The sequence below is a fragment of the Dasypus novemcinctus genome, chromosome 13 (assembly GCF_030445035.2).
Source record: "Dasypus novemcinctus isolate mDasNov1 chromosome 13, mDasNov1.1.hap2, whole genome shotgun sequence".
In the NCBI taxonomy this organism is placed as follows: domain Eukaryota; kingdom Metazoa; phylum Chordata; class Mammalia; order Cingulata; family Dasypodidae; genus Dasypus; species Dasypus novemcinctus.
The window spans coordinates 65,701,633-65,727,333 of NC_080685.1; the positions used below are offsets into that span (position 1 = coordinate 65,701,633).

General features: G+C 39.0%; 1 protein-coding gene across 1 annotated transcript in view; it reads right to left on the reverse strand.

Moving 5' to 3' along the window:
- The window catches only part of NIBAN1 (niban apoptosis regulator 1), a 156,656-nt gene that overhangs the window by 16,619 nt on the left and 114,336 nt on the right, over positions 1-25,701 (reverse strand). The window contains exons 6-9 of the mRNA XM_004468428.5: positions 21,629-21,744; positions 15,668-15,772; positions 15,198-15,360; positions 4,206-4,393 (exon numbers count right to left, since the gene is read on the reverse strand). Coding sequence (XP_004468485.2) covers positions 4,206-4,393; positions 15,198-15,360; positions 15,668-15,772; positions 21,629-21,744 — 572 coding nt within the window. The remainder of the gene's footprint in view (positions 1-4,205; positions 4,394-15,197; positions 15,361-15,667; positions 15,773-21,628; positions 21,745-25,701) is intronic.

Below are 25,701 nucleotides of genomic sequence, written 5' to 3' on the forward strand. Positions count from 1 at the left end.
TAGGGAAAACCAGAGAGCAAGAGCGCCAACAACGTAGAAAGCACTATCTGATCTTCAAATCCCAGGAAAGGCATAAATCTAGCTCTCTCTAAACATATACAGGAGTTTTTAAAGGGCCCATTCTCATTGTGCTTGTAAAGGGAAAGTAGTATTCCCTTTAAGTGAGTTACAGAGAATTCCAATGAAATGGAATTAATGATCAAAAGCATTGCGTCAAACTTGCAATGTGCCTATTTTTAAAAAATATCAATTAAATAGATGGGGAGGAAAAATAGGATATTGCTTTGCTTCCATCAGATTGGCAAAAGTTTAAATAAGTGATAACATATATTGCTGATGGGAACATGAGGGAGAGAGTCCTCTCTACTATATACAACTGGTGGAAATGTAAGATTCGAATTCTTTTTTGGAATGCAAATGGTAACTTCTGTTAACATTAGAAATATACCTACTTTTCAACCTCCTATTCCTGTTCTAGGAATTTAATCCATGGGAAGAAAATCATCAGTGTATAAGACTATATGTACAGGTTATTTATTTATTTAGAGAAGTTACACATTTACAGAATATCAGGCATAAAATACAGGGTTCCCATATGTCACCCTATTATTAAGACCTTGCAATGATGTGGTACATTTGCTACAATTAATGAAAACTCATTTAATAATTCTATTATTTAACTCTATATATTGATTTAATTTAGGGTTTACTGTGTTGTATAGTTACATGGATTTTTTAAAAAATTATTTTAGGAACATATACAAAACCTAAAATTTCCTCTGTAACCACATTTACATGTATAATTCAGTGCTGTTAATTACATTCACAATGCTGAGCTATCATCACCATCATCCATTACCAAAACTTCTCCATCATCCCAAATAGAAACTCTGTACATTTAAAATCTTAACTATTTCCTACCCCCACTCTATCCCCTGGTTCCCTATATTTCTAGATTCTTACTCTAAGAGTTTGCTTATTATAATTATTTCATATCAGTGAGATCATACAATATGACCTTTTGTGATAGGATTATTTCACTCAACATGGTGTCTTCAAGATTCCATCCATGTTGTTGCATGTATCAGAATTTCCTTCTTTTTTCTGTGACTGAGTAATATTATATTGTCTATATATACCATGTTTAATTTATCCATTCATTAGTTGATGGACACTTGGGTTGCTTCTATCTTTTTGCAAATGTGAATAATGCTGCAATGAACACGAGTATGCAAATATCAGTTCAAGTCCCTGCTTCCAATTCTTTTGGGTATATACCTAGAAATGGGATTACAGGTCATATGGTAATTCTATACTGAACTTTCTGAGGACCTGCTAAACTGTCTACCACAATAGCTGCATCATTTTAAAACATTCCCATCAGCAATGAATGAGTGTTCCTATTTCCCTACATCCTCTCTAGCACTTGCAATCTACCGCTTTTAAAAATAGTAGCCATTCTAGTGGGTGTGAAATGGTATCTTCTTGTGGTTTTGATTTGCATTCCCCTAATAGCTAATGATGTTGAGCATCTTTTTATGTGCTTATTGGCCATTAGGATATCTTCTTTGGAGAGATGTCTATTCCAGTCTTTTGCCCATTTATTTATTTTACTGGACAAAAATTGTCTTTTTTTTTGTTTTTTTCCCCCTTGAGCTGAATGATTTGTTTATATATTCTGGATATTAAACCCTTTTCTTTATATATTCTAAATATACAACCCATTGTATAGGTGGTCGTTTCACTTCATGATAAAGTCCTTTGATGCACAAAAGTTTTAAATTTTCATGAAGTACCATTTATCTATTTTTTTTTTCTTTTGTTGCATGCTTGTGCTCTGGGTGTAAAGTCTAAGAAAATCATTGCCCAACACAAGGTCCTGTTTTCTCCTAAGATTTTTATCATTCTGGGTTTTACAGCTACGTCTTTGATCTATTTTGAGTTGATTTTTATTAATATATATGGTGTGAGGTAGAGGTTACCTTTATTCTTTTGCATTTAGACATCCAGTTTTATAAGAAACATTTATTGAAGAGACTATTTATTTCCAATTGAGTGATCTTTGCCCCTTGTCAAATATCAGTTGGCCTTAAATGTAAGGGTTGATATCTGAACTCTCAATTCTATTTCATTGGTCTCTACATCTGGTCTTATGCCAGTAACATGTTGTTTTGGTTTGTTTGTTTGTTTAGGAGGCATCAGGGATTGAACCCAGGTCCTTGTACTTGGGAAGCAGGTACACAACCAACTAGCTACACTTGCTGCCCTATGCTGATCTGGTTATTGTAATGCAATAAATTTTAAGATAGGGAACTATGAGTACTCCAACTTTGTTCTTTGTCAAGATGACTTTGGTTATTCGGGGCCCCTTACCCTTCCATATAAATGTGATGATTGGCTTTTCCATTTTTGCAAAGAAGGTTGTTGGAATTTTGATTGGGATAGCATTGAATCTCTAAATCACTAGGTGTACATTTGATGTCTTAATGATATTTAGTCTTCCAGTCCATGAACATGGAATGTCCTTCCATTTATTTAGTGTTTCTTCAGTTTTGTTCAGGAATATTTTGTAGTTTTCTGCACTCAAGTCTTTTATATCCTTGGTGAAATTTATTCCTAGATATTTGATTCATTTAGTTGCTATTGTAAGTGAAATTTTTGTCTTGATTTCTTTTTCCCATTGCTCATTACTAATATATAGAAACACTACTGATTTTTGCATGTTGCACTGGTATCCCTCCACCTTGCTGAATTCATATATTAGCTCTCAGAGTTTTATTGTGGATTTTTCAGGATTTTCTTCTATAGGATCATGTCATCTACAAAAAGGGAGTTTTACTTCTTCCTTTCCAATTTGGATGTTAGGTTTTTTTTTTTTCCATAATTGCTCTGAAAAGAAGTCTCAGTACAATGTTAAATAACAGTGGTGACATTGGGCATCCTTGTCTAGTTCCTGATCTTAGAGAAAAAGCTTTCAGTCTTTCACCATTAAATAGGATGTTAGCTGTGTTTTTTTCCATATATTCCCTTTATAATTTTGAGGAAGTTTCCTTCTATTCCTAGTTTTCTAAGTGCTTTTTGTTGTTGTTGTTGCTGTTTTATCAATTAGGGGTGCTGGAATTTGTCATATGCCTTTCCTTTGTCAATTGAGATGATCATGTAGGGTTTTTTTCCCTTCATTCTGTTAATGGGATGTATTATATTAATTGATTTTCTTATGTTGAACCATACTTGCATACCTGGGATAAATCCCTCTTAATCATAATTCTTTTAAAGTGCTGTTGGGTTCAGTTTGCATCTATATTCATGAGATATTAGCCTGTAATTCATTTTCTTGTGGTATCTTCATCTGGCTTTGGTATAAGGGTGATGTTCACCTTGTAGAATGAGTTAGGGAGTATTCCCTCTGCTTAAGCAAATACCATGAAATGTGTTGGGTTAAACAATAGGAATTTATTTGTTTATGGTTATGATGCCAAATCAAGGCATCATCAAGGTGATACTTTCTTCCCGAAGAGCAGCATTCTGAGGCTGACTGCTGGTGATTTTTGGCTCCACATGGCAAGACACATGGCAGTGTCTCCTGGTCTCTCCCTTCTTTCTGGATTCCACTGATGTCCACCTTCTAGCTACTCCTTCTCTGGCTTTGTCTCTCTTATGTCTGAGTTCATTCCCTCCAGTACTAGGATTAATACCTATTATGACTGTGATGGGACAAAGCTTAACTGAAGTAACCTCATCAAAACATCCAATTGCAAGGGGTTTACACCCACAGGAATGGTCACTGCCACACTTTCTCTTCAATTTTTTAGAAGAGTTTGAGCAGGTAGGCATGATTAATGATGATTAGTTTTATCTTTATATATATGTGTGTATATATATAAATTTGAGTATGTTGTTTCAATTGTTACAAGCATGTTATTATTTTTGTAAATTGAAAATCACCCATAATGAAAATCTGGTAGGTGGACGGGTGGGTGCAAGAAAAGAAGGATGAACGAGGTGAGTGAATGGATGCGTGGATGTGATAGCTGGATGGATAGAAGGATAGATGGATGGATGGATATGTGGTTGTATGGAAGGAAGGAAGAAGAAAAGAAGGTAAGAAAAAAGAAGAGGTGAGCATAGATAAAGCCTCAAGGAGAAGGCAGACATGGACAGAACATTCATACTTGGCTCCCTGGATCCCTGGCTCTTTATCTTACCTCCTTTAGCTGGGCACTGTCTCTTGTAGTCTGAAAGCTCTGGTTGAGTTCATCCACTTCTTTTTCAAAGAGTGCACGAACTTCACTGAATCCTGAACTCACTGGTCCCATGATCTCCTCCAGAATGGATGCCAAGAATGGCTGCACACTCTCTGCACAGCTTCTCTCGGCTGGCTGGTCTACCATTGCTGAGGTAGGAAAGAGGCAGAAAACTGTGATTTAGAACAAAGTTTGATTCCGAAGCACTAAAGACAGATTAGGCCTAGATGGTGCCCCAGTAAGATATTTAGCAGCAAAGGAAGCTCACGTGGGAGACACAGACTAGCCCATTGAGTCCTGTGCCAACATTCAGCAGAATTGAAAACTATCATGTTTTGGGAATTGGGACAAAAAGAATCTCTCCCTTATCCAAGTTTTCCTCTGCCTTGGGATGAAAACACATTTTTCTCTAGAGTCCCTACTGCATGCTTGTAGGGAAAATGCTGTGATGCACCCATTTATCAATCACCATCAATGCATACATATACCTTGTCTTCTAAAAAGCCATTTTATTAAGTTTTAGTTCATTTCTCTAAGAATTAATCAGCTGATATTATTCCATTCACTTGTTTAAAAATCAAGTACAGTGTTTTCTTAAGCAAATTGAACCAAATTCCGTTCAGTTTGTCCCCCACCTGTGTCATATTCCATTCCCCATTAAAAACTATTTTTTCTGATTAGGTGAATGTACAGAGTACAGAAAACTGACAGGATGAAAAAATTCTAACCATAATTCCATTCTCCAGGGGGATATTGTGCCCTTAGATTTAGAAAAAAAGAACACAGTGAAGATTTTGATTCAGGAAGTCAGAGGTAGGACATGGAGATCATCTTTTTTTTCAGGTACTGAGGTAATTTCCATGATCAACCAGGTTTGGAAGCAGCACTCTAGTGAAGGAAGCCTGAAGCTTATTCAGGAAGATGCCAGAGCTTTCTCTGTGGAGTAGAAGGCCAGCCTTGTGAGTCTGTCTAGGCAAGTGATATAACCTTGGTGTAGTAAAACAGAACTGAAGGCAAATACAAATTCATCTGGTGTCAGTCCTTCCATTTTGCAGATGGAGGAAAAGGAGGCTGGGAAATGTTAGATGACTTGACCAACACACCCTAATAAGCAGAACCAGGATAAAATTCAAGTGTGTTTCTTAATTTTATTATTGGCAAATATCTGGTTTAGAGTGAGATATTGGCCACATTCCTATTTCAGTTTGCAAAGGTATTTCACAGTTATGGAAGATCAAACAAAAACTGTTATTATTATGAATATTTTCATAAATATTTGGGATGTAAAAACATTAAATGGACTTCTAGTCAATCAAGATGAGGACCTTTGATCCTCTGGGGTACTGTATCCCCACTGAATCTTTGAGAAACTAGTAAAAACTGGCGGAACATTCTCAGAATTCCAGAAAACAGTTAAAGGGTTACTGTGCTGTAACTAGACAAGTACAAATGAAGAAAATGCAGCTTTTAAAAGGGTAGGGGATGTTCATGGCATCCCAGCTGCCCCCCCCCCCCCAGTGTAGTGTAGAGCCAGCCTGAGCTTCCATTGTGGGTCCCTGGTTCTTCTGGAAGGAGCACAGTAACCCTTATGCACATACTGGGTTGCCGCATGTTGGTGCCAGTCTCTGGGGTGGCAGCCTAAAAGACTGAAACAGGAAACTCCTCTCAGATTTGATGTACTAGAACATACCCTGAAGGCAAAAGCAGCTTGCAGACAGCTAAAGCAGTATAAGAAACAATTAAGTCAAAGCTGCCTAGGATAAAGAATTACTGGCTTTAGCACATCCAACAGAATACTGTAAAAGGAGGGGGGAGTCAATTTCATAGGGATTAGAGAAGACATTTGGATTTTTGTAAACGGGGGAATTACTAAGACCTCCAGCAAGCATAAGCCCAGGGCAAGACACAAGTTCACAAAAGAACTTCACTTTTGCCTTGTCCTGATCTTGATAGGAGGGCCAAACTTTGAAGAATATCATGTAAAGCACAGCCAATTTGCAAGGAAAATTAAAAGGTGTTTTGTGCATTGATTTGCTTATTTTGTTACCTCCTGGCACTCAAGGAAATATGTCACATCACTAGCTGGATACAAACTTAAGGAAACTCAGGAAATCCCAGAGTTAACACAATAAAATATTAAAATATATAGTGTGGAATGAAAGATTACAAGAGAGAGGATTGTGGGGAGATGGTGGAGTAAGGTTCTCCAGGATTCAGTCCTTCTACCAGAACAGCTACTAAACAGGTAGGAACTGTCTGAAACAACTATTTTGAAACTCTGGAGGCTAGCAGAATACTGTATAGCACCCAGGAAGGAGTGGGAGAAAGAAGCTGGTAAATTACAGTAAAGCCCATTAAAGTGCTCTATGGGTACAGAAGTTATTGTCATCCATCTGCCACTCTCGTGGCAGGCCACTGAGAGGTCCAGACCTTGCCAGTTTGCTGGTGACAGAAAGGGACATAAAAATGCTCTTCCCCAAGACCAAGGGAGGGAATGGCTGATCACTGCTCACAGTTTATGATTAGTGACTGGATCTCTGGGGGCCTGGCTCTGAGGGTAGTCATTGTTCCCAGCCATCTGGGATATAGCTGGAAGTGGAGGAGACTTAAGTGGAAGAGCTGCATTTGCTGGGCAGGTCAAGAAAGCTTAGCTCTGGAGAACTGTGGGAAGGGCTCTTGGCACCCTTCCCGATGTCCTCCCTAGGGCGTATTGGAGCTGGTCTGCACCCGTTTTGTGGGTCCCTGGCACCTGTTTTGTTTGGGAAAGACTGGCTTGGGAAACTCCCTTCTGCTGTGCCCCCTCCCAGAATTTGCCCTCCAGGCAAAAGCAGCTTGAGACAATGAAAGGAGTGAAAGAAACTATAAAAGCAGATTGGCTGGGGCAAAGCTTGCCAGTTTTTAACAAAAGGGAGAGGGATGTCTGTCTCCTAGAAAATGGAGAGGACACTCAAACCCCTGTAAACAAGAAACTCTTAAAACAACTAATATGCACAAACCCAAGACAAGATAGAGACCAAGACAAGACAGGGAAGACCTCGCACACTGCATTCATTTTGGGCAGACCTTCCCAATAGGAGGGCTGAAGCTCCAGAAAAGCTGGTTACAAAATCAAGAAACAGACAGCTCAGGGAATAAATCCCAGAGTTAACACTTTAAAATATTAAAATGTCCAGTGTGCAACAAAAAATACAAGACAAAGAAATAGGAAATGATGGCCTATCCAAAGGAAGGGGATAAAAATCCAGAAAACATCAATGAATTAGACCAGACTGTGGACATACCAAACAAAGACTTTTTAAAAAAGATGTTAAAAATGCTCAAGGGAATAAAGGAAAATACAGAGAAAGAAGTAACAGGTATCAGGAAACAATAAATGAGCAATACAAAAATCTTAGTAATGTAATAGGAATTTTAAAAAGGAACCAAATAAAACTACCGGAGTTGAAAGCCATAAGAATTTAAATGAAAAATTTCCTGGAGGGTATTAAGAGCCGACTAGAGCTGGCAGAAGAAAGAATAAGCAAACTCAAAGATAAGACAAATGAAATGAGCCAGGCTGAGGAATAAGAAGAAAAAAGGATTATAAAAAGTGAAAATAGACTGAAATACCTCTGGGAACCCATCAAGTATACTAATATATGCACTATGGGGGTCCCAGAAGGAGAAGAAGGGGAAGAAGAAAAAATATATATATATACATATATATATATAATAATGACAGATAATTTCCCAAACTTAACAAAAGACATGCATATGTACATCCAAGAACAACAAACAGGATAAACATGAGGAAAAACACACCCTGTCATATATATTAACCACACTATCAAATGCAAAGAACAAGGAGAGAGCTGCGAAAGCTGCAAGAAAAGCAATGTGTTGTAGACAAGGAAGTCCCAATTAGATTGAGTGATGATTTCTCATCAGAAACCATGGAGGCAAGAAGGCAGTGGGATGAAATACTTAAAAGTGCTGAAAGAAAACTATTGCCAACTAAGAATTTTATATCTAGCAAGATTTTCTTAAAAAATTGAGGATGAGATTATGACATTCCTGGATAAATAAAAGCTGAGGGAATTCAATACAAATATACCTGCCCTACAAGCAATGCTTAAAAGAGTTCTTGAGACAGAAAGAAGAGAATATAGGCAGTGGTTAAAAGCAGAATAAAGAAATAAACACCTCCAGTAAAGGTAACCATTGGGTAATTATAAAAGCCAGTATCACTGTAGTGTATTGTTCTGTATGTAACTTCTTACAGATGTTAAAATGCAAAATGCATATAAAGTATGATAAATCTATGGTTTTGGACATATAATGTATAGAGATATAAGTGGCAAGAAGTATAAAAAATGGTGAAAGGACAGAGGGGTATAGGAAAAGTATATGTGTATGCCATTGAAGTTAAGTTGGTACTAAACAAAATATAATTGTTACATATTTAGGATGCTAAATTTTTACCCTCTGGTAACAACAAGAAAAATGGATGAAAAATATATCCAGATAGAAAAGAAAAAGAGAGAGGATACAAATAATAATCACAGAAATAAAAAGGGGGACATTACTACTGACCTTGCTGAAGCAAAAAGAATCATGATGGATCCTATGAACAAATGTATGCCAATAAATTAGATAATCTAAATGAAATGAACAAAGTTTTAGAAACCTAAAAACTATATACAGGGAAACAGACTTTGGCCCAGTGGTTAGGGCATCCGTCTACCACATGGGAGGTCCGTGGTTCAAGCCCCGGGCCTCCTTGACCCGTGTGGAGCTGGCCCATGCGCAGTGCTGATGCGCGCAAGGAGTGCCGTGCCACGCAGGGGTGTCCCCCGCGTAGGGGAGCCCCACGCGCAAGGAGTGCACCCATAAGGAGAGCCGCCCAGCGCGAAGGAGGGAGCAGCCTGCCGAGGAATGGCGCCGCCCACACTTCCTGTGCCGCTGATGACAACAGAAGCGGACAAAGAAACAAGACGCAGCAAAAAGACACAGAAAACAGACAACCGGGGGAGGGGAGGGGAATTAAATAAAAAAAAACAAACAAAAAACTATATACAGTGACTAAGAAGAGATACAAGATCTCAGCAAACAAATTACTGGTAGAAATTGAATCAGCAATCAAAAAACTCCCAACAAAGAAAATCCCAGGATGAGGTGGCTTCACAGGGGAATTTTACCAAACATTCCAAGAAGACTTAACTCCAATTCCACACACTCTTTCATATAACTGAAAGAAGGGAACACTCCCTAATTCATTCTGTAAGGCCAATATCAATCCTCAAGCCAAATCCAGATGATAATACAAAAAAATAAAATTATAAATCATTATCTCTTATGACTATAGAAGCAAAAATTCTCAATAAAATACTAGCATACCTAATCTGGCAGCATATTAAAAGCATTATACTCCATGATTTAAGTAGGATTTATCCCTGGTATGCAAGTGTGGTTAAATATAAGAAAATCATTTAACATAATAAACTACATTAACAGAATAAGAGAAAAAAGCACATGATCATCTTAATTGATGTGGAGAAATCATTTGATGAAATCCAGCACCACTTCTTTTTTTTTAAAGATTTATTTTTACTTTTATTTATCCCATCTCCCCCTTGCAGCTTGCTTGCTGTCTGCTCTCTCTGTCCATTTGCTGCGTGTTCTTCTGCTTGTCTGCTTGTCTTCCTCTGTTGCATCATCTTGCTACACCAGCTCTCCACAGGCACGGGCCGTCAGCTCTCCATGGGCATGGACTGTTGTCAACTCTCCATGAGCACAGAACAGCTTGCCTTCACAAGGCAGCCCTGGGACATGAACCCTGGGCCTCCCATATGGTAGATGGGAGCCCAATTAATTAAGCCACAGCCACTTCCCCCAGCACCACTTCTTGAAAAAAACACTTAGAATAGTAGAAATAGAGGGAAACTTCTCACATGATAAAAGGGCATTTAAGAAAAATCCACAGCTAACATCCTACTTGATAGTGAAAGACTAAACGCTTTCCCTGTAAGATTTGGAACAGACAGAGATGCCCACTCTTACCACTGTTATTCAACATTGTACTGGTAGCTCTTGCTAGAGCAACTAGGCAAGAAAAAGAAATAAACATCATCAAAATTGGAAAGGAAGGAGTAAAATTTTCCTATTTGTAGATGACATGATCCTATATACAGAAAATACTGAAAAGTCCACACATAAACTAATGAACAAATTCAGCAAAATGGCAGGGTACAAGATCAACACCAAAATCAGTAGTTTCTGTACACAAGCAATGAACAATAAGAAGGAAAAAATCAAGAAAAACTTTCAATTTACAGTAGTAAGTAAAAGAATCAAATATCTAGGAATAAATCTAACCAAAGATATAAAAGAATTTATACAGGAAACCACAAAACATTGCTAAAAGAAATCAAAGAAGGCCTAAATAAATGTAAGGATACTCTATGTTCATGGATTGAAAGACTAAATATTGTTAAGATGTCAGTCTTACTGGAAGCAATTTAGACATTCAACACAATCCCAATCAAGATTTCAACAACCTTCTTTGCAGAAATGGAAAAGCCTGTCATCAAATTTATATGGAGGGAAACGGACTTTGGCCCAGTGGTTAGGGCGTCCGTCTACCATATGGGAGGTCCGTGGTTCAAACCCCGGGCCTCCTTGACCCGTGTGGAGCTGGCCATGCGCAGCGCTGATGCGCGCAAGGAGTGCCGTGCCACGCAAGGGTGTCCCCGCGTGGGGGAGCCCCACTCGCAAGGAGTGCGCCCGTGAGGAAAGCCACCCAGCGTGAAAAGAAAGAGCAGCCTGCCCAGAATGGCGCCGCCCACACTTCCCGTGCCGCTGACGACAACAGAAGCGGACAAAGAAACAAGACGCAGCAAATAGACACCAAGAACAGACAACCAGGGGAGGGGGGAAAAATAAATAAATAAATCTTTAAAAAAAAAAAAAAAATTTATATGGAAGGCTCAGGTGTCCTGAATAGCCAAACTATCATGAAAAAGAAGAACCAAGTTGGAAGACTCACGTTTCCCAATTTTAAAGTGTATTACAAAGTTACAGTAATCAAAACAGCATGGTACTGGCACAAGGACTGACCAATGGCATAGAATTGAGAATTCAGAAACAGACCCTCACATCTATGGCCAATCGAGTGTTGACAAGGCTGCAAAGGCCACTCAACAAGGAAAGTGCAGTCTCTTCAACAAATGGTGCTGAGAAGACTGGATATCCATATGCAAAAGAATGAAGGTGAACCCCTTTCTTACTCCATATACAAAAAAAACAACTCAAAACAGATCAAAGACCTATATATAAGAACCCAAACAATAAAACTCCTAGAAGAAAATAAAGGGAAGCATCTTCAGGACTGTATGTTAGGCAACGGTTTCTTAGGCTTTACTATAAAAGCACAAGTAACAAAAGAAAAAATATATAAATGGGACTTCATCAAAATTAAAACCTTCTGTGCATCAAAAGTCTTTACCATGAATGTAAAGAGACAACCAACCAAATGGGAGAAAATATTTGGAAACCACATACTTGGAAAGAGTTTAATATCCAGACTTACATAAAGAAAACCTACAACTCAACAGCAAAAAGACAAACAACCCAAATCAAAAAATGGGCAAACATCTTGAGCAGACATTTCTTCAAAGATATACAAAGACCAATAAGCACAAGAAAAGATGTTCAATATCATTAGCCAATAAGCAAATGCAAATCAAAACAATAATAAATACCATATCTATATATATCATATTTTGTTTATCCATTCATGAGTTGATTGACAATTGGGTTGTTTCCATTTTTAGAAATTGTGAATAATGCTGTTATGAACATCACCATGCAAATATATGTTTGAGTTCCTACTTTCAGTACTTTTGGGTATATGTCTAGCAGTGGGACTGCTGGGGCATATGGTAATTCTATAGCTAACTTTCTGAGGAACTGCCAAATTGATTTCCACAGCAGCTGTACTATTTCACATTCTCACCAACAATGAATGAGTGTCCCCCATATTTGCTCCAACACCTGTGATACTCCAATTTTTAAACAGTACCATTCTAGGGGGTATGAAATGGTATCTTGCTGTAGCTTTGATTTGCATTTCATTAACAGCTAATGATGTTGAACATCTTTTCATGTGCCTATTGGCCATTTGTATATCTTTGAAGAAATGCTCCAGACATTTGCCCATTTTTCATTTGGGCTTAATAACCAGACTACATGAAGAAACACTACAACTCAACAGCAAAAAGATAAACAATACAGGTTACCGGGGGCAGGCATGGAGGTAGAAAATGGGAAGTAATGCTCAATTCGTACAGAGTTTCTGTTTGATGTGATGAAAGACTTCAGTAATGGATGATGGTGAAGGCAGCACAACAATGCAATGAACACCACTGAATTACTTATTGAATTTGGTTAAAAGGGGGAAATTTTAGTTTATATATATACTACAAGAATAATTTTTTTTAAAAAGCCATAGGATTGTGCAACACTAACAATAAAGATTGGCTTAATAGTATAATTGTAACAATATTATTTTATCAATTATAACAAAGTTACCACAGTAATACAAGGTGTTCATAATGGGGGGAGCTAATTTGGAACTCTGTATTTTCTCCATCAATTTTCTGTAAACCTACACCTACTTTATTAAAAACAATTTTAAAAAGCATTAAATAGGGAAAAATGCCTTTCAATTGTTTGATTCAAGTATGAACAATGTATGGATCTTCTAAAATTGACTTTCTTGCTACCAAAATGCAAAATTTTGGCTGCCTGTCCCAGGCAGATAAACAAACCCCTGAAATTAATTAATTCTGAGAGAAGAACTATTTGAAAAGCACATACTGAAATTTCAGAATAATCAAGCATGCTGCTAACATAAAGGAAGGTTTAGCGGCTGCTTGCTGCTTTGACCTGCAGGGTGTGGCTGGAACCTGGCACCGGGAGCTGGGGTGGGAGGGAAAGTACCTGCTGTGGCTGCTCCACTCTGCCTCATCTCCACAGTGTGCCTGGCCACCGAGCTGCACCTCTGTTCTCAGCGCTCCTTTCACTTTTGCCTTGCTTTGTCCTCCTCTTCTTATAAAGATGGTACTCCTCTTTTCAAAGCCTGGTTCAAATTTCCCCACTTGGGAGCAACTCATGTCCTGGAATTACCAGTGCTTCCCGGACTGTGGTCGATGGACACTTCCTTGGGAGCTGAATAAGTCTCATGTCCCGCACAGGCATACTGTGCTATTTTTTCAAGCATATAGAGATGCTGTGGTGACGAATATTGTATTGTGGCCCATAAATTCATAAGCATTATTTCAACTTAAGGTGGTTGTTGAGAAGCAGTGGAGCACAGTGATTAAGAGAAAGCACTGGAGCTAGCCCAGCTGGGCTTGGAGCCTGACTCTGGTACACACTACCTTTGGAAGCTTGGGCAAGTTACTTAATCTCTCTTACTTAATTTCTGCCTCGGTGTTCTCATCTGTGAAATGGACATAATGTGAGTAAAATCACAAACAGATGTACTGGCATGAACACCCTTGCTGAAGTTATGCCTCCTCCACTAGCACCTCTACGGAGCTCTGAAGCAAGCTGGGTCACAGGCAAAGGTTCTGACTGGCAAAGAATTACCTCTCAAGCACACTGTTAGACTATAATCCTCATGAGGATGGGAACAGGGTCCTCCCTGTTCACTGCTAAAGCTCTATCACCTTGCTAAATAAGCATACAGTAATAGTTTTGATTAAATGAAAGAGGGGGTGAGTGAATAATCCGAGCAGTGACTACATAAGCACATTGCTGATAAATAATCACAGACGAGCCAGCTTGGTTTCCTCTGAAGTGACATTCGATGTTGGTGTGTATGTTGGGATTTTGGGGGACCCAGAAAGAGTGGAGAAGCAGAGAATTTTTGCTCTGTAGAATTCCTTGCAGGCCATCCAAGGCCTCTTGTGAGGGGATAGGCAAACTTTTTCTATCAAGGGACAGATAGAAAATATTTGATGCTTTACTGTCCATAAGGCTTCTGTTTCAACTACTCAACTCTACATGAAAGTACCCCAGACAATATACAAATGAATGGATATGGCTGTGTTCTAATAAAACTTTATTTATGAAAAAAGGTTGCATATGGAAGGGGAAAGATAGAAAAAGAGGTGACTATTAAGGGATAGGGTTTTTGTTTTTTTGTTTTTATGGACTAATGAAACTGTTCTAATACTGATTGAAGTGATGAATGCAAAACTCTATGGTTATACTAAATGCCAATGATTGCACACTTTAGATCAACTGTAAGGTTTATGAATACATTTCAATAAAATTGATTATAAAAAAACAAAACAAAACAGGTGACAGGCCAAATTTGGCCTGTAGGCTATAGTTTGCTACTTTTATGGATCCTCCTGTTTTCAGATGGGGACAGTAAGGCACAAAAAAGTCCTTTGTCCAAGCATCTGCCTAAGACCATATAAGGCTAATAGTGGAATTGGGGTGAGAATCTAGATTTACCGACTCCAAGACAAAAACGTGGACTTTCCTAGTAGAGAAGTATCCAGTTATGCACTGGTTCAAATATTCACTGAGAGCCTGTACATGCCTGGCCTGGTGCAGGCACTGGGTATACCAGAGTGAACTATGAAAATATGGCTCTATTCTTGGAGAGCTTCCAGCAGAGAGGGCACGGAGGCAAAGACCATTATAATCCCATTTAAGAGGTACTGCACAAGCACCACCACAGGCAGAGCAAATTTGCCTCTGCCTTATGTTCCAGAAGCTTCCCTGGGAAGGTCCAGGCCCCTTACCAGCTCCTCTGGCATGCTCCTTACTGCACTGCTATCACCCTTTCCCAATTTCCCAGTTTAATTATCCTCTGAAAGCACATATATTTAACTATGCAGTAGATCCCCCAAATGTACAGTTTATTTAATTCATAGAACATAGATTATCTTCACTGACCTTTGATCTTTCCAATTAAAAAGTTCTTTGAGTTCACGATCTGATCCATGTCTGAACGAATTGTTCCTTCCAGGCCCTTTGTCAGAGCCCTGCATTCCTCCTTCAAGGCGCTTAATCCTTCTGAAACTTGATGCTGAACCAGGTTGTAGGCCTCCTCGAGGAGCTACGAAGGGAAATAACACATAAATCAGGGCCCTGCCATATGTGAGCATCTGACAGACTCAAGGTGAGGGATGAGAGTTTATCAGACCATCCGAACATAAACAAAACCACACCACCACATTCTAACAATTTTTCTTTCAAAATTCGAGTCTGTTTGGATTAGTTCTCATGTAAGTGAGATTGAGCAGGTTCACAGTAGGCAGTTCTCCACCCAGGGAAGGAATTATTTAAAAAGAAAAGCTGTCCTATAAAGGGAAGGGGAAATTGCATTTTGAGTAGCACAGTTGCAGGGCAAAATCATTGCTTACACTGAACCAGGCCCTCTTTCTGTCGTTCTTTTTCCCCTTCATTTTAGGCAGAAGGTCCGTCTGGAGGGTTGGCAGGAGCTCCTCCATCACCAGGTTACTCAGGATCTGCAGGGCGAAAGAAAGCCCCAGAGTCCATCAGTCGGTGCTAAATCTGAGTATCAGGACAAGAAAGATGCCAGGACTAGCTGTCCCCATTTTGTGCTATGTAACATTATCCAGGCTCCCTAAAATCTGTTAGATTAATCTTATATTTAAACGTGGTTCTGAGACCACAGAAACCTCAATTTAGATCATCTTAGAGGATAAACATCCTTAAACATCCACATGGAAAAACAATGTCTAGATTACATATGTTTGCCCATTTGGAAAGAACAAATTCTTCAAATTCAAACTAGAAGAACCTAGCGCATTTTGGGTAAGTGAGGAAATTTCAGTTATGGATAAAGGCATCCTTAGCAAAATGGTAAAGTGTGTCAGGCTTAGTTTTGGTGACTTGAATCCTAACCTGGCACTACCATCCTTCCTTGAGCTTCCCCAAGATCCAAGCATCTTCATGCCCTTTGTCCAAATTGTCCTCTGAACACTACCTCCATCCTCTTAAAAAAGGAAGTAACAAATACTTTGGAAAAATTGAACATTTCTGGGCTGAACTGAACACAGAAAGTCTAAAATTTCAAGTTTTTAAAGAATTGTTCCCAAAGGTGTCCTAAATTTTGGCTTGTTTCACAAAAATATTTCCTGTGAATCTGAGCAACATCTTACATGGCCATTCATTACAGTTTCCATACTGCCCCACCTTCTTTACTGCCCCCAACCTGAATGAAAACCGCCTTGCTGTTCAGTCACTTTTACCATGAGCCTTATGGGGCTCACATCTCAGCTTCCAATGTCAGGATGCAGGGTAAGATTTATAAAAGGACAAGAGTAGTTTTGGGAATGGAGACAGGAAAATTGGAGAATCACTTGAGACATCTGTTCATTGAATTCAAAATAATATTTGTCTAAAATAGTTGACCCTTCTCCGTTCTTATAAAACTTCAAATTAAGCCTTGGGAATTAAGAAGGATTTTCTCTGAGGTCATGAGTCAGCCTCATGTTCACAGAAATACTCATGAGCTCACTAGATTTTGTCTTTCACCAGAGCTCTGTTAGAGCAGGATGTAAGGCCAGAGCTGAACTAAACAAGAACCATCCCAGGGTGGACGGTGGGCAGGCATCCAGTCAAGTCTTCCTGGAGGATCCTGGCTCAGGGCTGTGTAGCCAGTAGCTCTGCCATCCATGGCAAGGAACTGCTGGTGTGACAGATTACAGTGGAGATAGGGTAGATACTAGTACTGGTAATTCATTGGTGGAGAGGTTTTTAACTTTCTTAGCCATTCTCTGGGGCAGTCCAGAGTTGGGCCACCATCTTCTGATGAGTTTAAGAGGACCTTGATGTGTACAAGATCCATGGAAATCAACAGGTCTGACAATTAGATTCAAGTAGGTAATTACTAATCCATGGACTCTCGTCCTGCTCTATAAAATAAGTTCTTGTTTGGGACACACATGCCCAAGAATGAGGAAGTGTGGCATGGGAAGAGTGAGCTAAGAGGGTAACGAAGACTGACGCCAGAACTTAAAATCAATGTGTCTAAAAAGCGTTAAATTTAAAAATCTTACTGTCTTAAGTCATCCCTTTGCAGAGTTTGGTTTGAATTTGAGTTTAAGTATGAAAGGGGTTTGAAAAATGAAAATGCTATATAAAGGCCAAAGAAAAACAATGTAGTTCTATTTGGGTGGGCTTATAGTTTTCTTTCAGTCTTTCTCATAAAATGTTCCAAGAAATTTGGTTCTATTTTACAACTTGGAGAATTTTGAAAAGGAAATATGTCTTGAAAGAAGAAGAGTAGCTGTGGATTGCAGGAAGTGGGGCTTGGGACAGGCAGAGCCTCTGGGTGCTGATGCCCCAGTGTGTCTCATACCAACATCATCACCTTCTTCCTCCAACCTCCAGTCCCTCATCCTGATCCTAATACCTCCCCTTATCTGCCCAGGGTTCACTCTGGGTCCCCCTATCTTGGTCGGGTCTCCAGAGCAGGGTCCTAAGCCCATGGGCTATTCTAGGGAAAGTAGCAAATCTGATAAATAAATGATAATTATTAAGGGTTCCCCAGCCTCCTCTCAGAACAAGATCTACTGAATTTTATGATAAAGGATTTGAAAATATCACTTTGCTAAACAACAACAAAAAATCACCAGACTGGGGAGGGGACATGTCAATTTAACATGCTGGGATATAGAGAGCTTTCTTTTTTGAATTCCACCATACCCAAACTAAGAAACCCAGGCTCAGTTCCTGAAGGCCTTGCCACACCATTACCCTCGGACACTGAAGTTGTGAGGAAGGTTTGAGGTCAGAGACTGCCCTCCTTCCTGAGGCGGGTCCCACCATCTGTCCAGGCTGTTGGACCTGTGCCCATTGTGTTGCTCAGGACTCATGGGTGAAAGAAACCATTTACAGGGGCTACCTTCAATGTTATTAGACAAAAGACAAGTCTGAAGGTACGGATAAGACCAAAAAAAGAAAAACAACAAAAACGGAGATAGGTTTCTTATCTTGAACCCGGCCTGTTCTGTGAGAATTAGAGTGGCTCTCTTGGCCAATCTGGTCAATATAAAGGCAAAAATAAATATCTCAAGTAACTGTAGAGTCCTTTGCATTTTGCAAAGTGCTTTACTTCATAATCTCATTTGACACATTTATATTGATGAGTAGAAAATTTATTGGTATTTTTACTGGTATGCAAATATTTTTACCTTAACAGTCCTTCAGGCAAATTATTCTAAGATATTTGCTTTGCCTGGGCAATTGCCTAAAATAACCATTGCCATGAAGGTGTACCATACTTGCTGTGTGAGTCATTATTATGAAGAAATTAAGACTAAAAATCTTCTGAATAGGATATAGGCAGTTAGGACAGTTTTATGATTAAGTTCTTAGCAAACATGAAGAAAACTGCAAATAAACACAGAGCTTTAAAGATGTTCTATTCTCAAACTCAATTATGCTATGCCACTTTAACTACTTGGTAGCTTCTTTAGATCCCTAATCACTTTTTTCTGTGAACTTTAGGATAAACCTTGCTTTAATGTTGAGCTCCACATATAAGAGGCTATAGAGAAACTGAGTTCTTACCAGGCACCACGCAGGAAATTTTTGGAAGCCATTTCCTTTTTATCCGCTTCTCTACAGATAGCTGGTATGATTGAAGGTGCATTTCTGTCACAGACTGGCCTTGCAACTTCAGCCAAGTCTTTTAACCTCGCTGAGCATTCTTCTTCTCATCTAGAGAGTGCTGTATGAAAAATCCTGAAATGTCCTTCTAGCATTCAAATTTCATGAGTTTTTTATTTCACCAAAGATACTCAAATTTCTAGGAGAATAAAACTTCTTACTGGACACCTTGATAACTCCAGCTTTTACTGATCTTGTTTCTGTTTTTGTTTTGTTTTGTTTTTCTGCTTATGGTATATTTTTATACTGCAAAATGAACACCTTACTATGACTGCTCCATGCTAATCCTTTATGATATCCATGTATGTACAGACCCATCTATCTACACACACACATATACAATGCTGTCGTGTTCTTGGGATGCTTTATATGTATGCCTTGCCTCATCATGATGGCAAGGAATGTGTCATTTTGTTCTCTTGCACTTTTAGCACTTGGTACACTGTAGCTGAAAGCAAAAAGTAGAAAGCAAACAAAAGAAACCACAACAATCTTGGGAAGTGGACTTGGCCTAATGGATAGGGCATCCGCCTACTACATGGCAAGTCCGCAGTTCAGACCCTGGGCCTCCGTGACTGGTGTGGAGCTGCCCCATGCGCAGCGCTGATGCACGCAAGGGGTGCCCTGCCATGCAGGGGTGTCCCCCATGTAGGGAAGCCCCACGTGCAAGGAGTGCACCCTGTAAGGAGAGCCACCCAGCGTGAAAGAAAGCGCAGCCTGCCCAGGAATGGTGCTGCACATGTGGAGAGCTGACACAACAAGATGATGCAACAAAAAGAAACACAGATTCCCAGTGTTGCTGATAAGGACAGAAGTGGTCACAGAAGAACACACAGCAAATGGACACAGAGAGCAGACAACTGGGGCGGTGGGGGGGGGGGAAGGGGACAGAAATAAATCTTTAAAAAAAAAACACACAAACACAACAATCCCAACACCTAACCCTCCTAAAAGATTTATCAAGGACCTGCTCTCATGGCATTGTGAAGGAAGGGGTGCTGACATGAGATTTCAGGTGAAAAAAAATAAAGCAAGTGGCATGACTGAACTCAAAGAGCTAAAAAAATGTGTAGTTTAGTATATTCCAAGAGTGGTGCTCATCTTTCATCAGCCCAGGAGTCAGAAGCCATCATTTCCTTTGCCATTTGTCTACTTAGCATGTGAGCTATGAACTCCACAGAGCAGGGTCATTCTGTCTTGTCCATCTCTGTATCACTAGCATCTGGCACAGTACTGGCTATAGTAGGTGCTCAGTAAATAGTTGCTGCATTAATAAAACTGGGCAAGTTGCTTAAATTCTATGTGTCTCTCTCAGTTTTCTTGTTTACCAAATGGAAATAATAACTGCCCTGCCCACTTCATAACATTGATAAAACAAAGAGAATTAGGATTTGAATATTTAAACTATTGCACAAAGGAATTTTAATACTGGTTTTTCTATCAAATAAGTTTGCTTATAGGCCAATCAGTGTCGTATGTTTCAGCCTCTTCTATATTTTCATTTTCCTTTTTGGCATAAGTACTATTAAAAATGGATGTTTCCATAAATATCAGAAACCAAGAATTGGTGAATATTCTGGAATAAGTCTCAGGTTGGGAAATAAATGAGGTTAGACTCAACCCCCCCAAAAAAGATTATGAGTCATATAGTAAAACAATACAGAACAGACACATCATCATGAGAAAATGTTTTTGGCTTAGATGTTTAATGTCCATAGAGAGGCACAGTACCATCTGGCATCTTCCAAATGTTATTTCCTAATAACAGTTCACAGACCCCAAAAGGGGTACTCTAGGGGATGTTAAAGGAAAAAAAAAGAAGGGCATTCTTGGATACTGTGTGTTTATAATTAAATAACACCCCTGCCCAGGCCCCTCTTCTTGACTGAATCAGCCCTGTGATTGGTGTCATCGGGAGGTTGGGATCACATCATGAAACACAGTTTCCTTTGGAGACTTGTAACTCTGCCTCTGGGACCACACCCGCAGAGGTGCTGAGACATATGACTAGCATTTAATCAGGATTGAGGGAAACAATGATGGCCCATGGAGGAAAGAAAATGAGAAAAGGCAGCTGAATGTATAGAAAACAGCTTAATGCTTTTTAAACTCGCTTTCATGAATTATATCATTGATATAACACTCAGTAAATAATGAGTGCAAATCATCATGTGCCAAGTACTTTCCTGACATGATCTCACTGAATCCTCACGACCCTGTAAGGTGAACATTATTGTTTTCTTTTCTTTTTTTTTTTTTTTTTGGAGGAGTAAACTGAGACTAAGAAAAGTTAAATAACTTTCCATGACTCAAATCCAAGTCTCCTGACTCTAAAGCCCCAATATACTCTTTCCACTATACCATGCTGCTCACATTTATTTCTCCTCTGGAAGTGTGACGTCATTTGAAAGCATAATCCTTTTTTTTTAATTGAAAAAAAAAAACCCAACAACATAAATAGCTCTCTCCATTGCAGTATCTCTGGCTGCCACCTTAAGTTTGTGTTTGGAATGGGTGCCCTCTATCTCACTGACCAAATGATTGTGAAAATTGAGAAAAATGGCCTGTGAAACCACATCTTCCATTCTTGCAACTTCTTTTTTGTTTGCTTGCTTGCTAAAATGACTCTCACCTCCTACCACCCAGACACAGAGAGCATCTGAATTTCTGAGCCGTGTTGTTACCTGGATTTCATTCCCCGCGATCATTTCCCACGAGCCATAATGACCCTTCTCCTGTCGGAAGAATTGCACAGCTTCCAAAAAGGCTTGGGCTTCAAACGTCATCTGCTTCATGTAATCTAAAGGAAAGACGTAAGGGCATTTAGCAAAGAAAAGTATGTTATTTTACATTTTCCCATGGTTCTTCAAGTGTTATAGTTCAGAGCCCTAGAATTACCATAATATTACAAGGAATAGAATTATGATACACAGAAAAAGTTAAGCAAGCATTAAATTCAACGTTCATATGTAGGTGTACGTTACATTACTTGCTCATCACACTAGCTAATTTACTTTATTAGTGACTAGACATTGTAGCTAGAACTGGAAGCAGCCCCGTCCCACTTTCTTTGGCTTATAAATGCTTCTCTCTTTATCTCAGGCACCCAGGGGCCTTACGCTATCAGTCACAAGACCTCACTCAGGCAGGTCCTCACTTCCCGGTGCCTTGTGTGCCAAAATCACCTCCTCCCTCTTTCCTGAACAACGCTCTAATTTCTCTGCGACCTGATCTCATGTTTCTGTCAAAATGATATCAGTATATTAATTTTTCCTAATGTGCAGATGGCTGACAATAATAGCCAACACTACTACAGTAAGATACTGTTCTAAGTACTTTACCTATCTCATTGAAACCTCACAAAAACTTCTGAAGTGAATATTATCATCCCCATTTTACAGAGGAGAACACTGAGACAAAGAAAGATGAATTAAAGCCCTACAGCTAATAAGTGGCAGACCTAGAGGGTGAACTCAGGCAGTCTGACTCCACAGCCTGCGCTTTTAACCACTACACTATACACTGTACTGCCTCACTATCAGTTTTATGGGCTTACCCTTCCAACTATACTGGGTCTTAAAAGGTGCTATACTGAAGAGGTAATATCCTATCATGAAGGAATGACGTTCTAATGGTGTGATCTTAGGTGTGGTCAGGGGAGCTGGGGTGAGTGCCTTCCCAGAATTCCACCATGCATACAAATGTCTATTTTCAACACATGAAAGTAGGGCCTAGAGGCCCAGGGATAACAGTAGTGTAGAAATCTTAGTGGGAAAGGAACTTTAGAAATAATCTTTTCTAACAATAAAGAAATTGACTCCCAGGAAGGTGAATAATGTGGGGAAAATGAGAGTAAGAGCCAAGTCTCCTGTGCTCTCCACTTCCTTAAAGGACACAAAGTTCTCTTGCCAATTGCACTGATCAGCATTTATAGGGCAATATCAGATTGGTCATTTGAGAACAGCTCATTCATAAACCAGCAGGGCCACAGACAACGGGAAAGCTCGATCAAGGACTGAGCAGAACTAAAAAAGGATCAATCTGCCATTAAGGGTGATAATTAGTTAATAGGACATGCATGACTCTTTTAAGATCGGTTTACTGGGTTGTAAGCTGTAGTAATTTGGAAAAGAAACAATGCAATTCAAGACATAGCCCCTACAACAGTTCAAGCAAAACTCTTCCTGAGGATTCCATGAAGCCCAGAAGAAATACCTTTAAAAATGTGCAACAGTGGTAACTGACATTTCTAATATGGACCTAGAGATCTGGTCAAAGGCAAAATTTAAGCCAGTAAAAGGGCATGTCTCAAGAATCAAGTTTTTAAATTGCAGTATTTTATTCCTTGTTATTTTTCTTGGTTTGGCAACTTATTTAGTGTTTAATCTTAGAGGTTTGGAAAACAAAATTTAAGTCTTGGTATAAAATTGACAACACCATCAGTAGGGTTTTTTTTCCCCACAAATGGGCTGTGATATGGCGTTTAGTACACTGGGAAGGCCCTTGCCAACTGAGATGGAAATTGTAATTACTACATTGGGATTCAAGATTGACTCATGTGCTCTTATTTTTAACAGCTGTTCTCATTTCCATCCTAAGGAAACAACTAGATGGAAGAAAATGTGGTACTGTACTTGGATGGCCTGAGTATGGCCGGACCCACAATCCCAGAGATGAAGTTTTAAATTCTTCATGTCCTTACAAGAAGCATAAATATACTTATTTCTTCCCTGCTGTCCTCAGTAGCTGGAGGAAGTATTTGGAATCCTGTCCTCTATATCTCTCTACACAGCAAACAATAACACTCTCACTGATACTCACATTTTAAAACATCTTAGAAAAAATAACTGAAGAAATGAAATTTGAAGACAACAATGAAGGAGTCAGAAAGAAGTAAAAGAAGGAATAAGAGCTGGAAAGTAATAGTAGTGGGCATGAGGTGCCTTAATATGGGCAGAGAAGTATTAGTAATCAAATATTATCACGAAGGAAATTATAATAATAGAATATCAGCAGTGAAATCGAATAGAATGAGAACTGGGGTCGAATTCTGGAATTTTACCATTAAGACAGATGTAAACTGGATTTTAACTATTCTCTTTCCCCAGAAGAAATCATCTCCTGATTCATTATTAGCTTTTTAGCTTATAAACTAATTAAATAATTTAATTTATATTAAACTTTTAGAATTGTATCTGCCATATGGTAAATTGCTTTATGAATACTTATACTTGTTCTTATGATTATAAGCAAAACTCAACAGCAATTGCTAGATCATTAAGGAAATAAGGAACAAAGGTTTGCTTTGTAAACTATAAAACTATACTGCAATGGTAATATGATCTTCATTTATTCTAAGTTGTTTGCAAAGGCACTGCTGAACTCAGAATGTACAGGTGTTTGAGAGAAACCAGATGATTAGTTATTTGATCAACTTCCTGCCACAGATCTCATGAGAAACACATTCCAGGTACACAATCACCCTTTCTCCTGCCAACAAGCAAATTGAGAGTTTAGTTCAATGGCCTCTAGTATCAACAATGGCTTTTGGTTTTCAAGTTTTCTCCCTGTAAGCAGACTTAGAAAAATGTCAGATATCAGCACAAACTCTCCTTTGCCAACATACTACTATGATGAGGATGCTCAAGGAGACAGATATTATGGGAAGCAATGTAGTCATCATTAAGCCCAGCTCCCTCGTTTTATGGATGAGGAAACTGGAGCAAGAAACAGTTAATTTCTTAACTGAAGGTCACACAGCTGGTCAGTATCAGAGCCAAGAGTAGAAAAAATGGCTCTGGCATCTCATAAGCGGCCTTGGCACACATGCTTACTTAAATCACAGACTATGAGAGTTGGGAGAGATCTTAAAGTTCACCTACCCCAAGTTCTCGACCAAAGCTGGGATCCTCCAGAATCCCAGACAGACACATGTCCAGCCTCAACTTAAATATTTCCAGTGACAGGGAGCTCACAATTTAATAAAATAGCCCTTTCCATCACTGAACTGCTCTAATTATTTGTAAAAATTTCCTTCTAGTGAGTCAAAATCCCAAAATCTGTTCTATTTCCCTGTTCTCTCTCTCTTTCTCTCTCTCTCTAGCTCTCACTATCTCTACCTCTTCTCTCTCATTAATACCATTTCTACCTTTCAGAGCAAAATAGGCAAGTGTACCTCTCTTCTGTATGGTAACTCTAAAATACGGCAAGCATGAATCCCCGGGATTTTCTCTTCTTTAAGCTGAGTACGCTTATTTCCTTCAACCATTCTTCAAACAATATATCTTTTGTATCTTCTTAATTTGGTCCTACCTTTTCCTTCCTTCCTCCTTCAGTCTATTAATACCTTTCTTGACCCCTAGAACTGAACACAATACACCAGGTATTCTCTGACTAGGATAAATTATATAAAGTAGATACTTTCTTTTTTCCGGTTCCTAAACAATTTTTACTACAATCACATCATATTGTTGGCTCATATCTTTTTTGTAGTCAAGTAAAATCCCTATGCCTTTTTTCAAAAATTCTTGTCAATCTAAGCCTCTCTTAACCTGTACTTCTGCTTTTGATTTTGAAATGCAGGTTTTACTATTATCCCTATTAAATCACAACTTACTCAGAGTGGATATTGTCCCAAATCCTACAAGATTAAGAAATGAAAAAAATAAGGGGGGAGTATAACTGCTGATTAAGCAGATTTATTGTTATTGTAGTTGTTGTCTTGTGTTAATTAACACATAACATAGATATAAAAAAT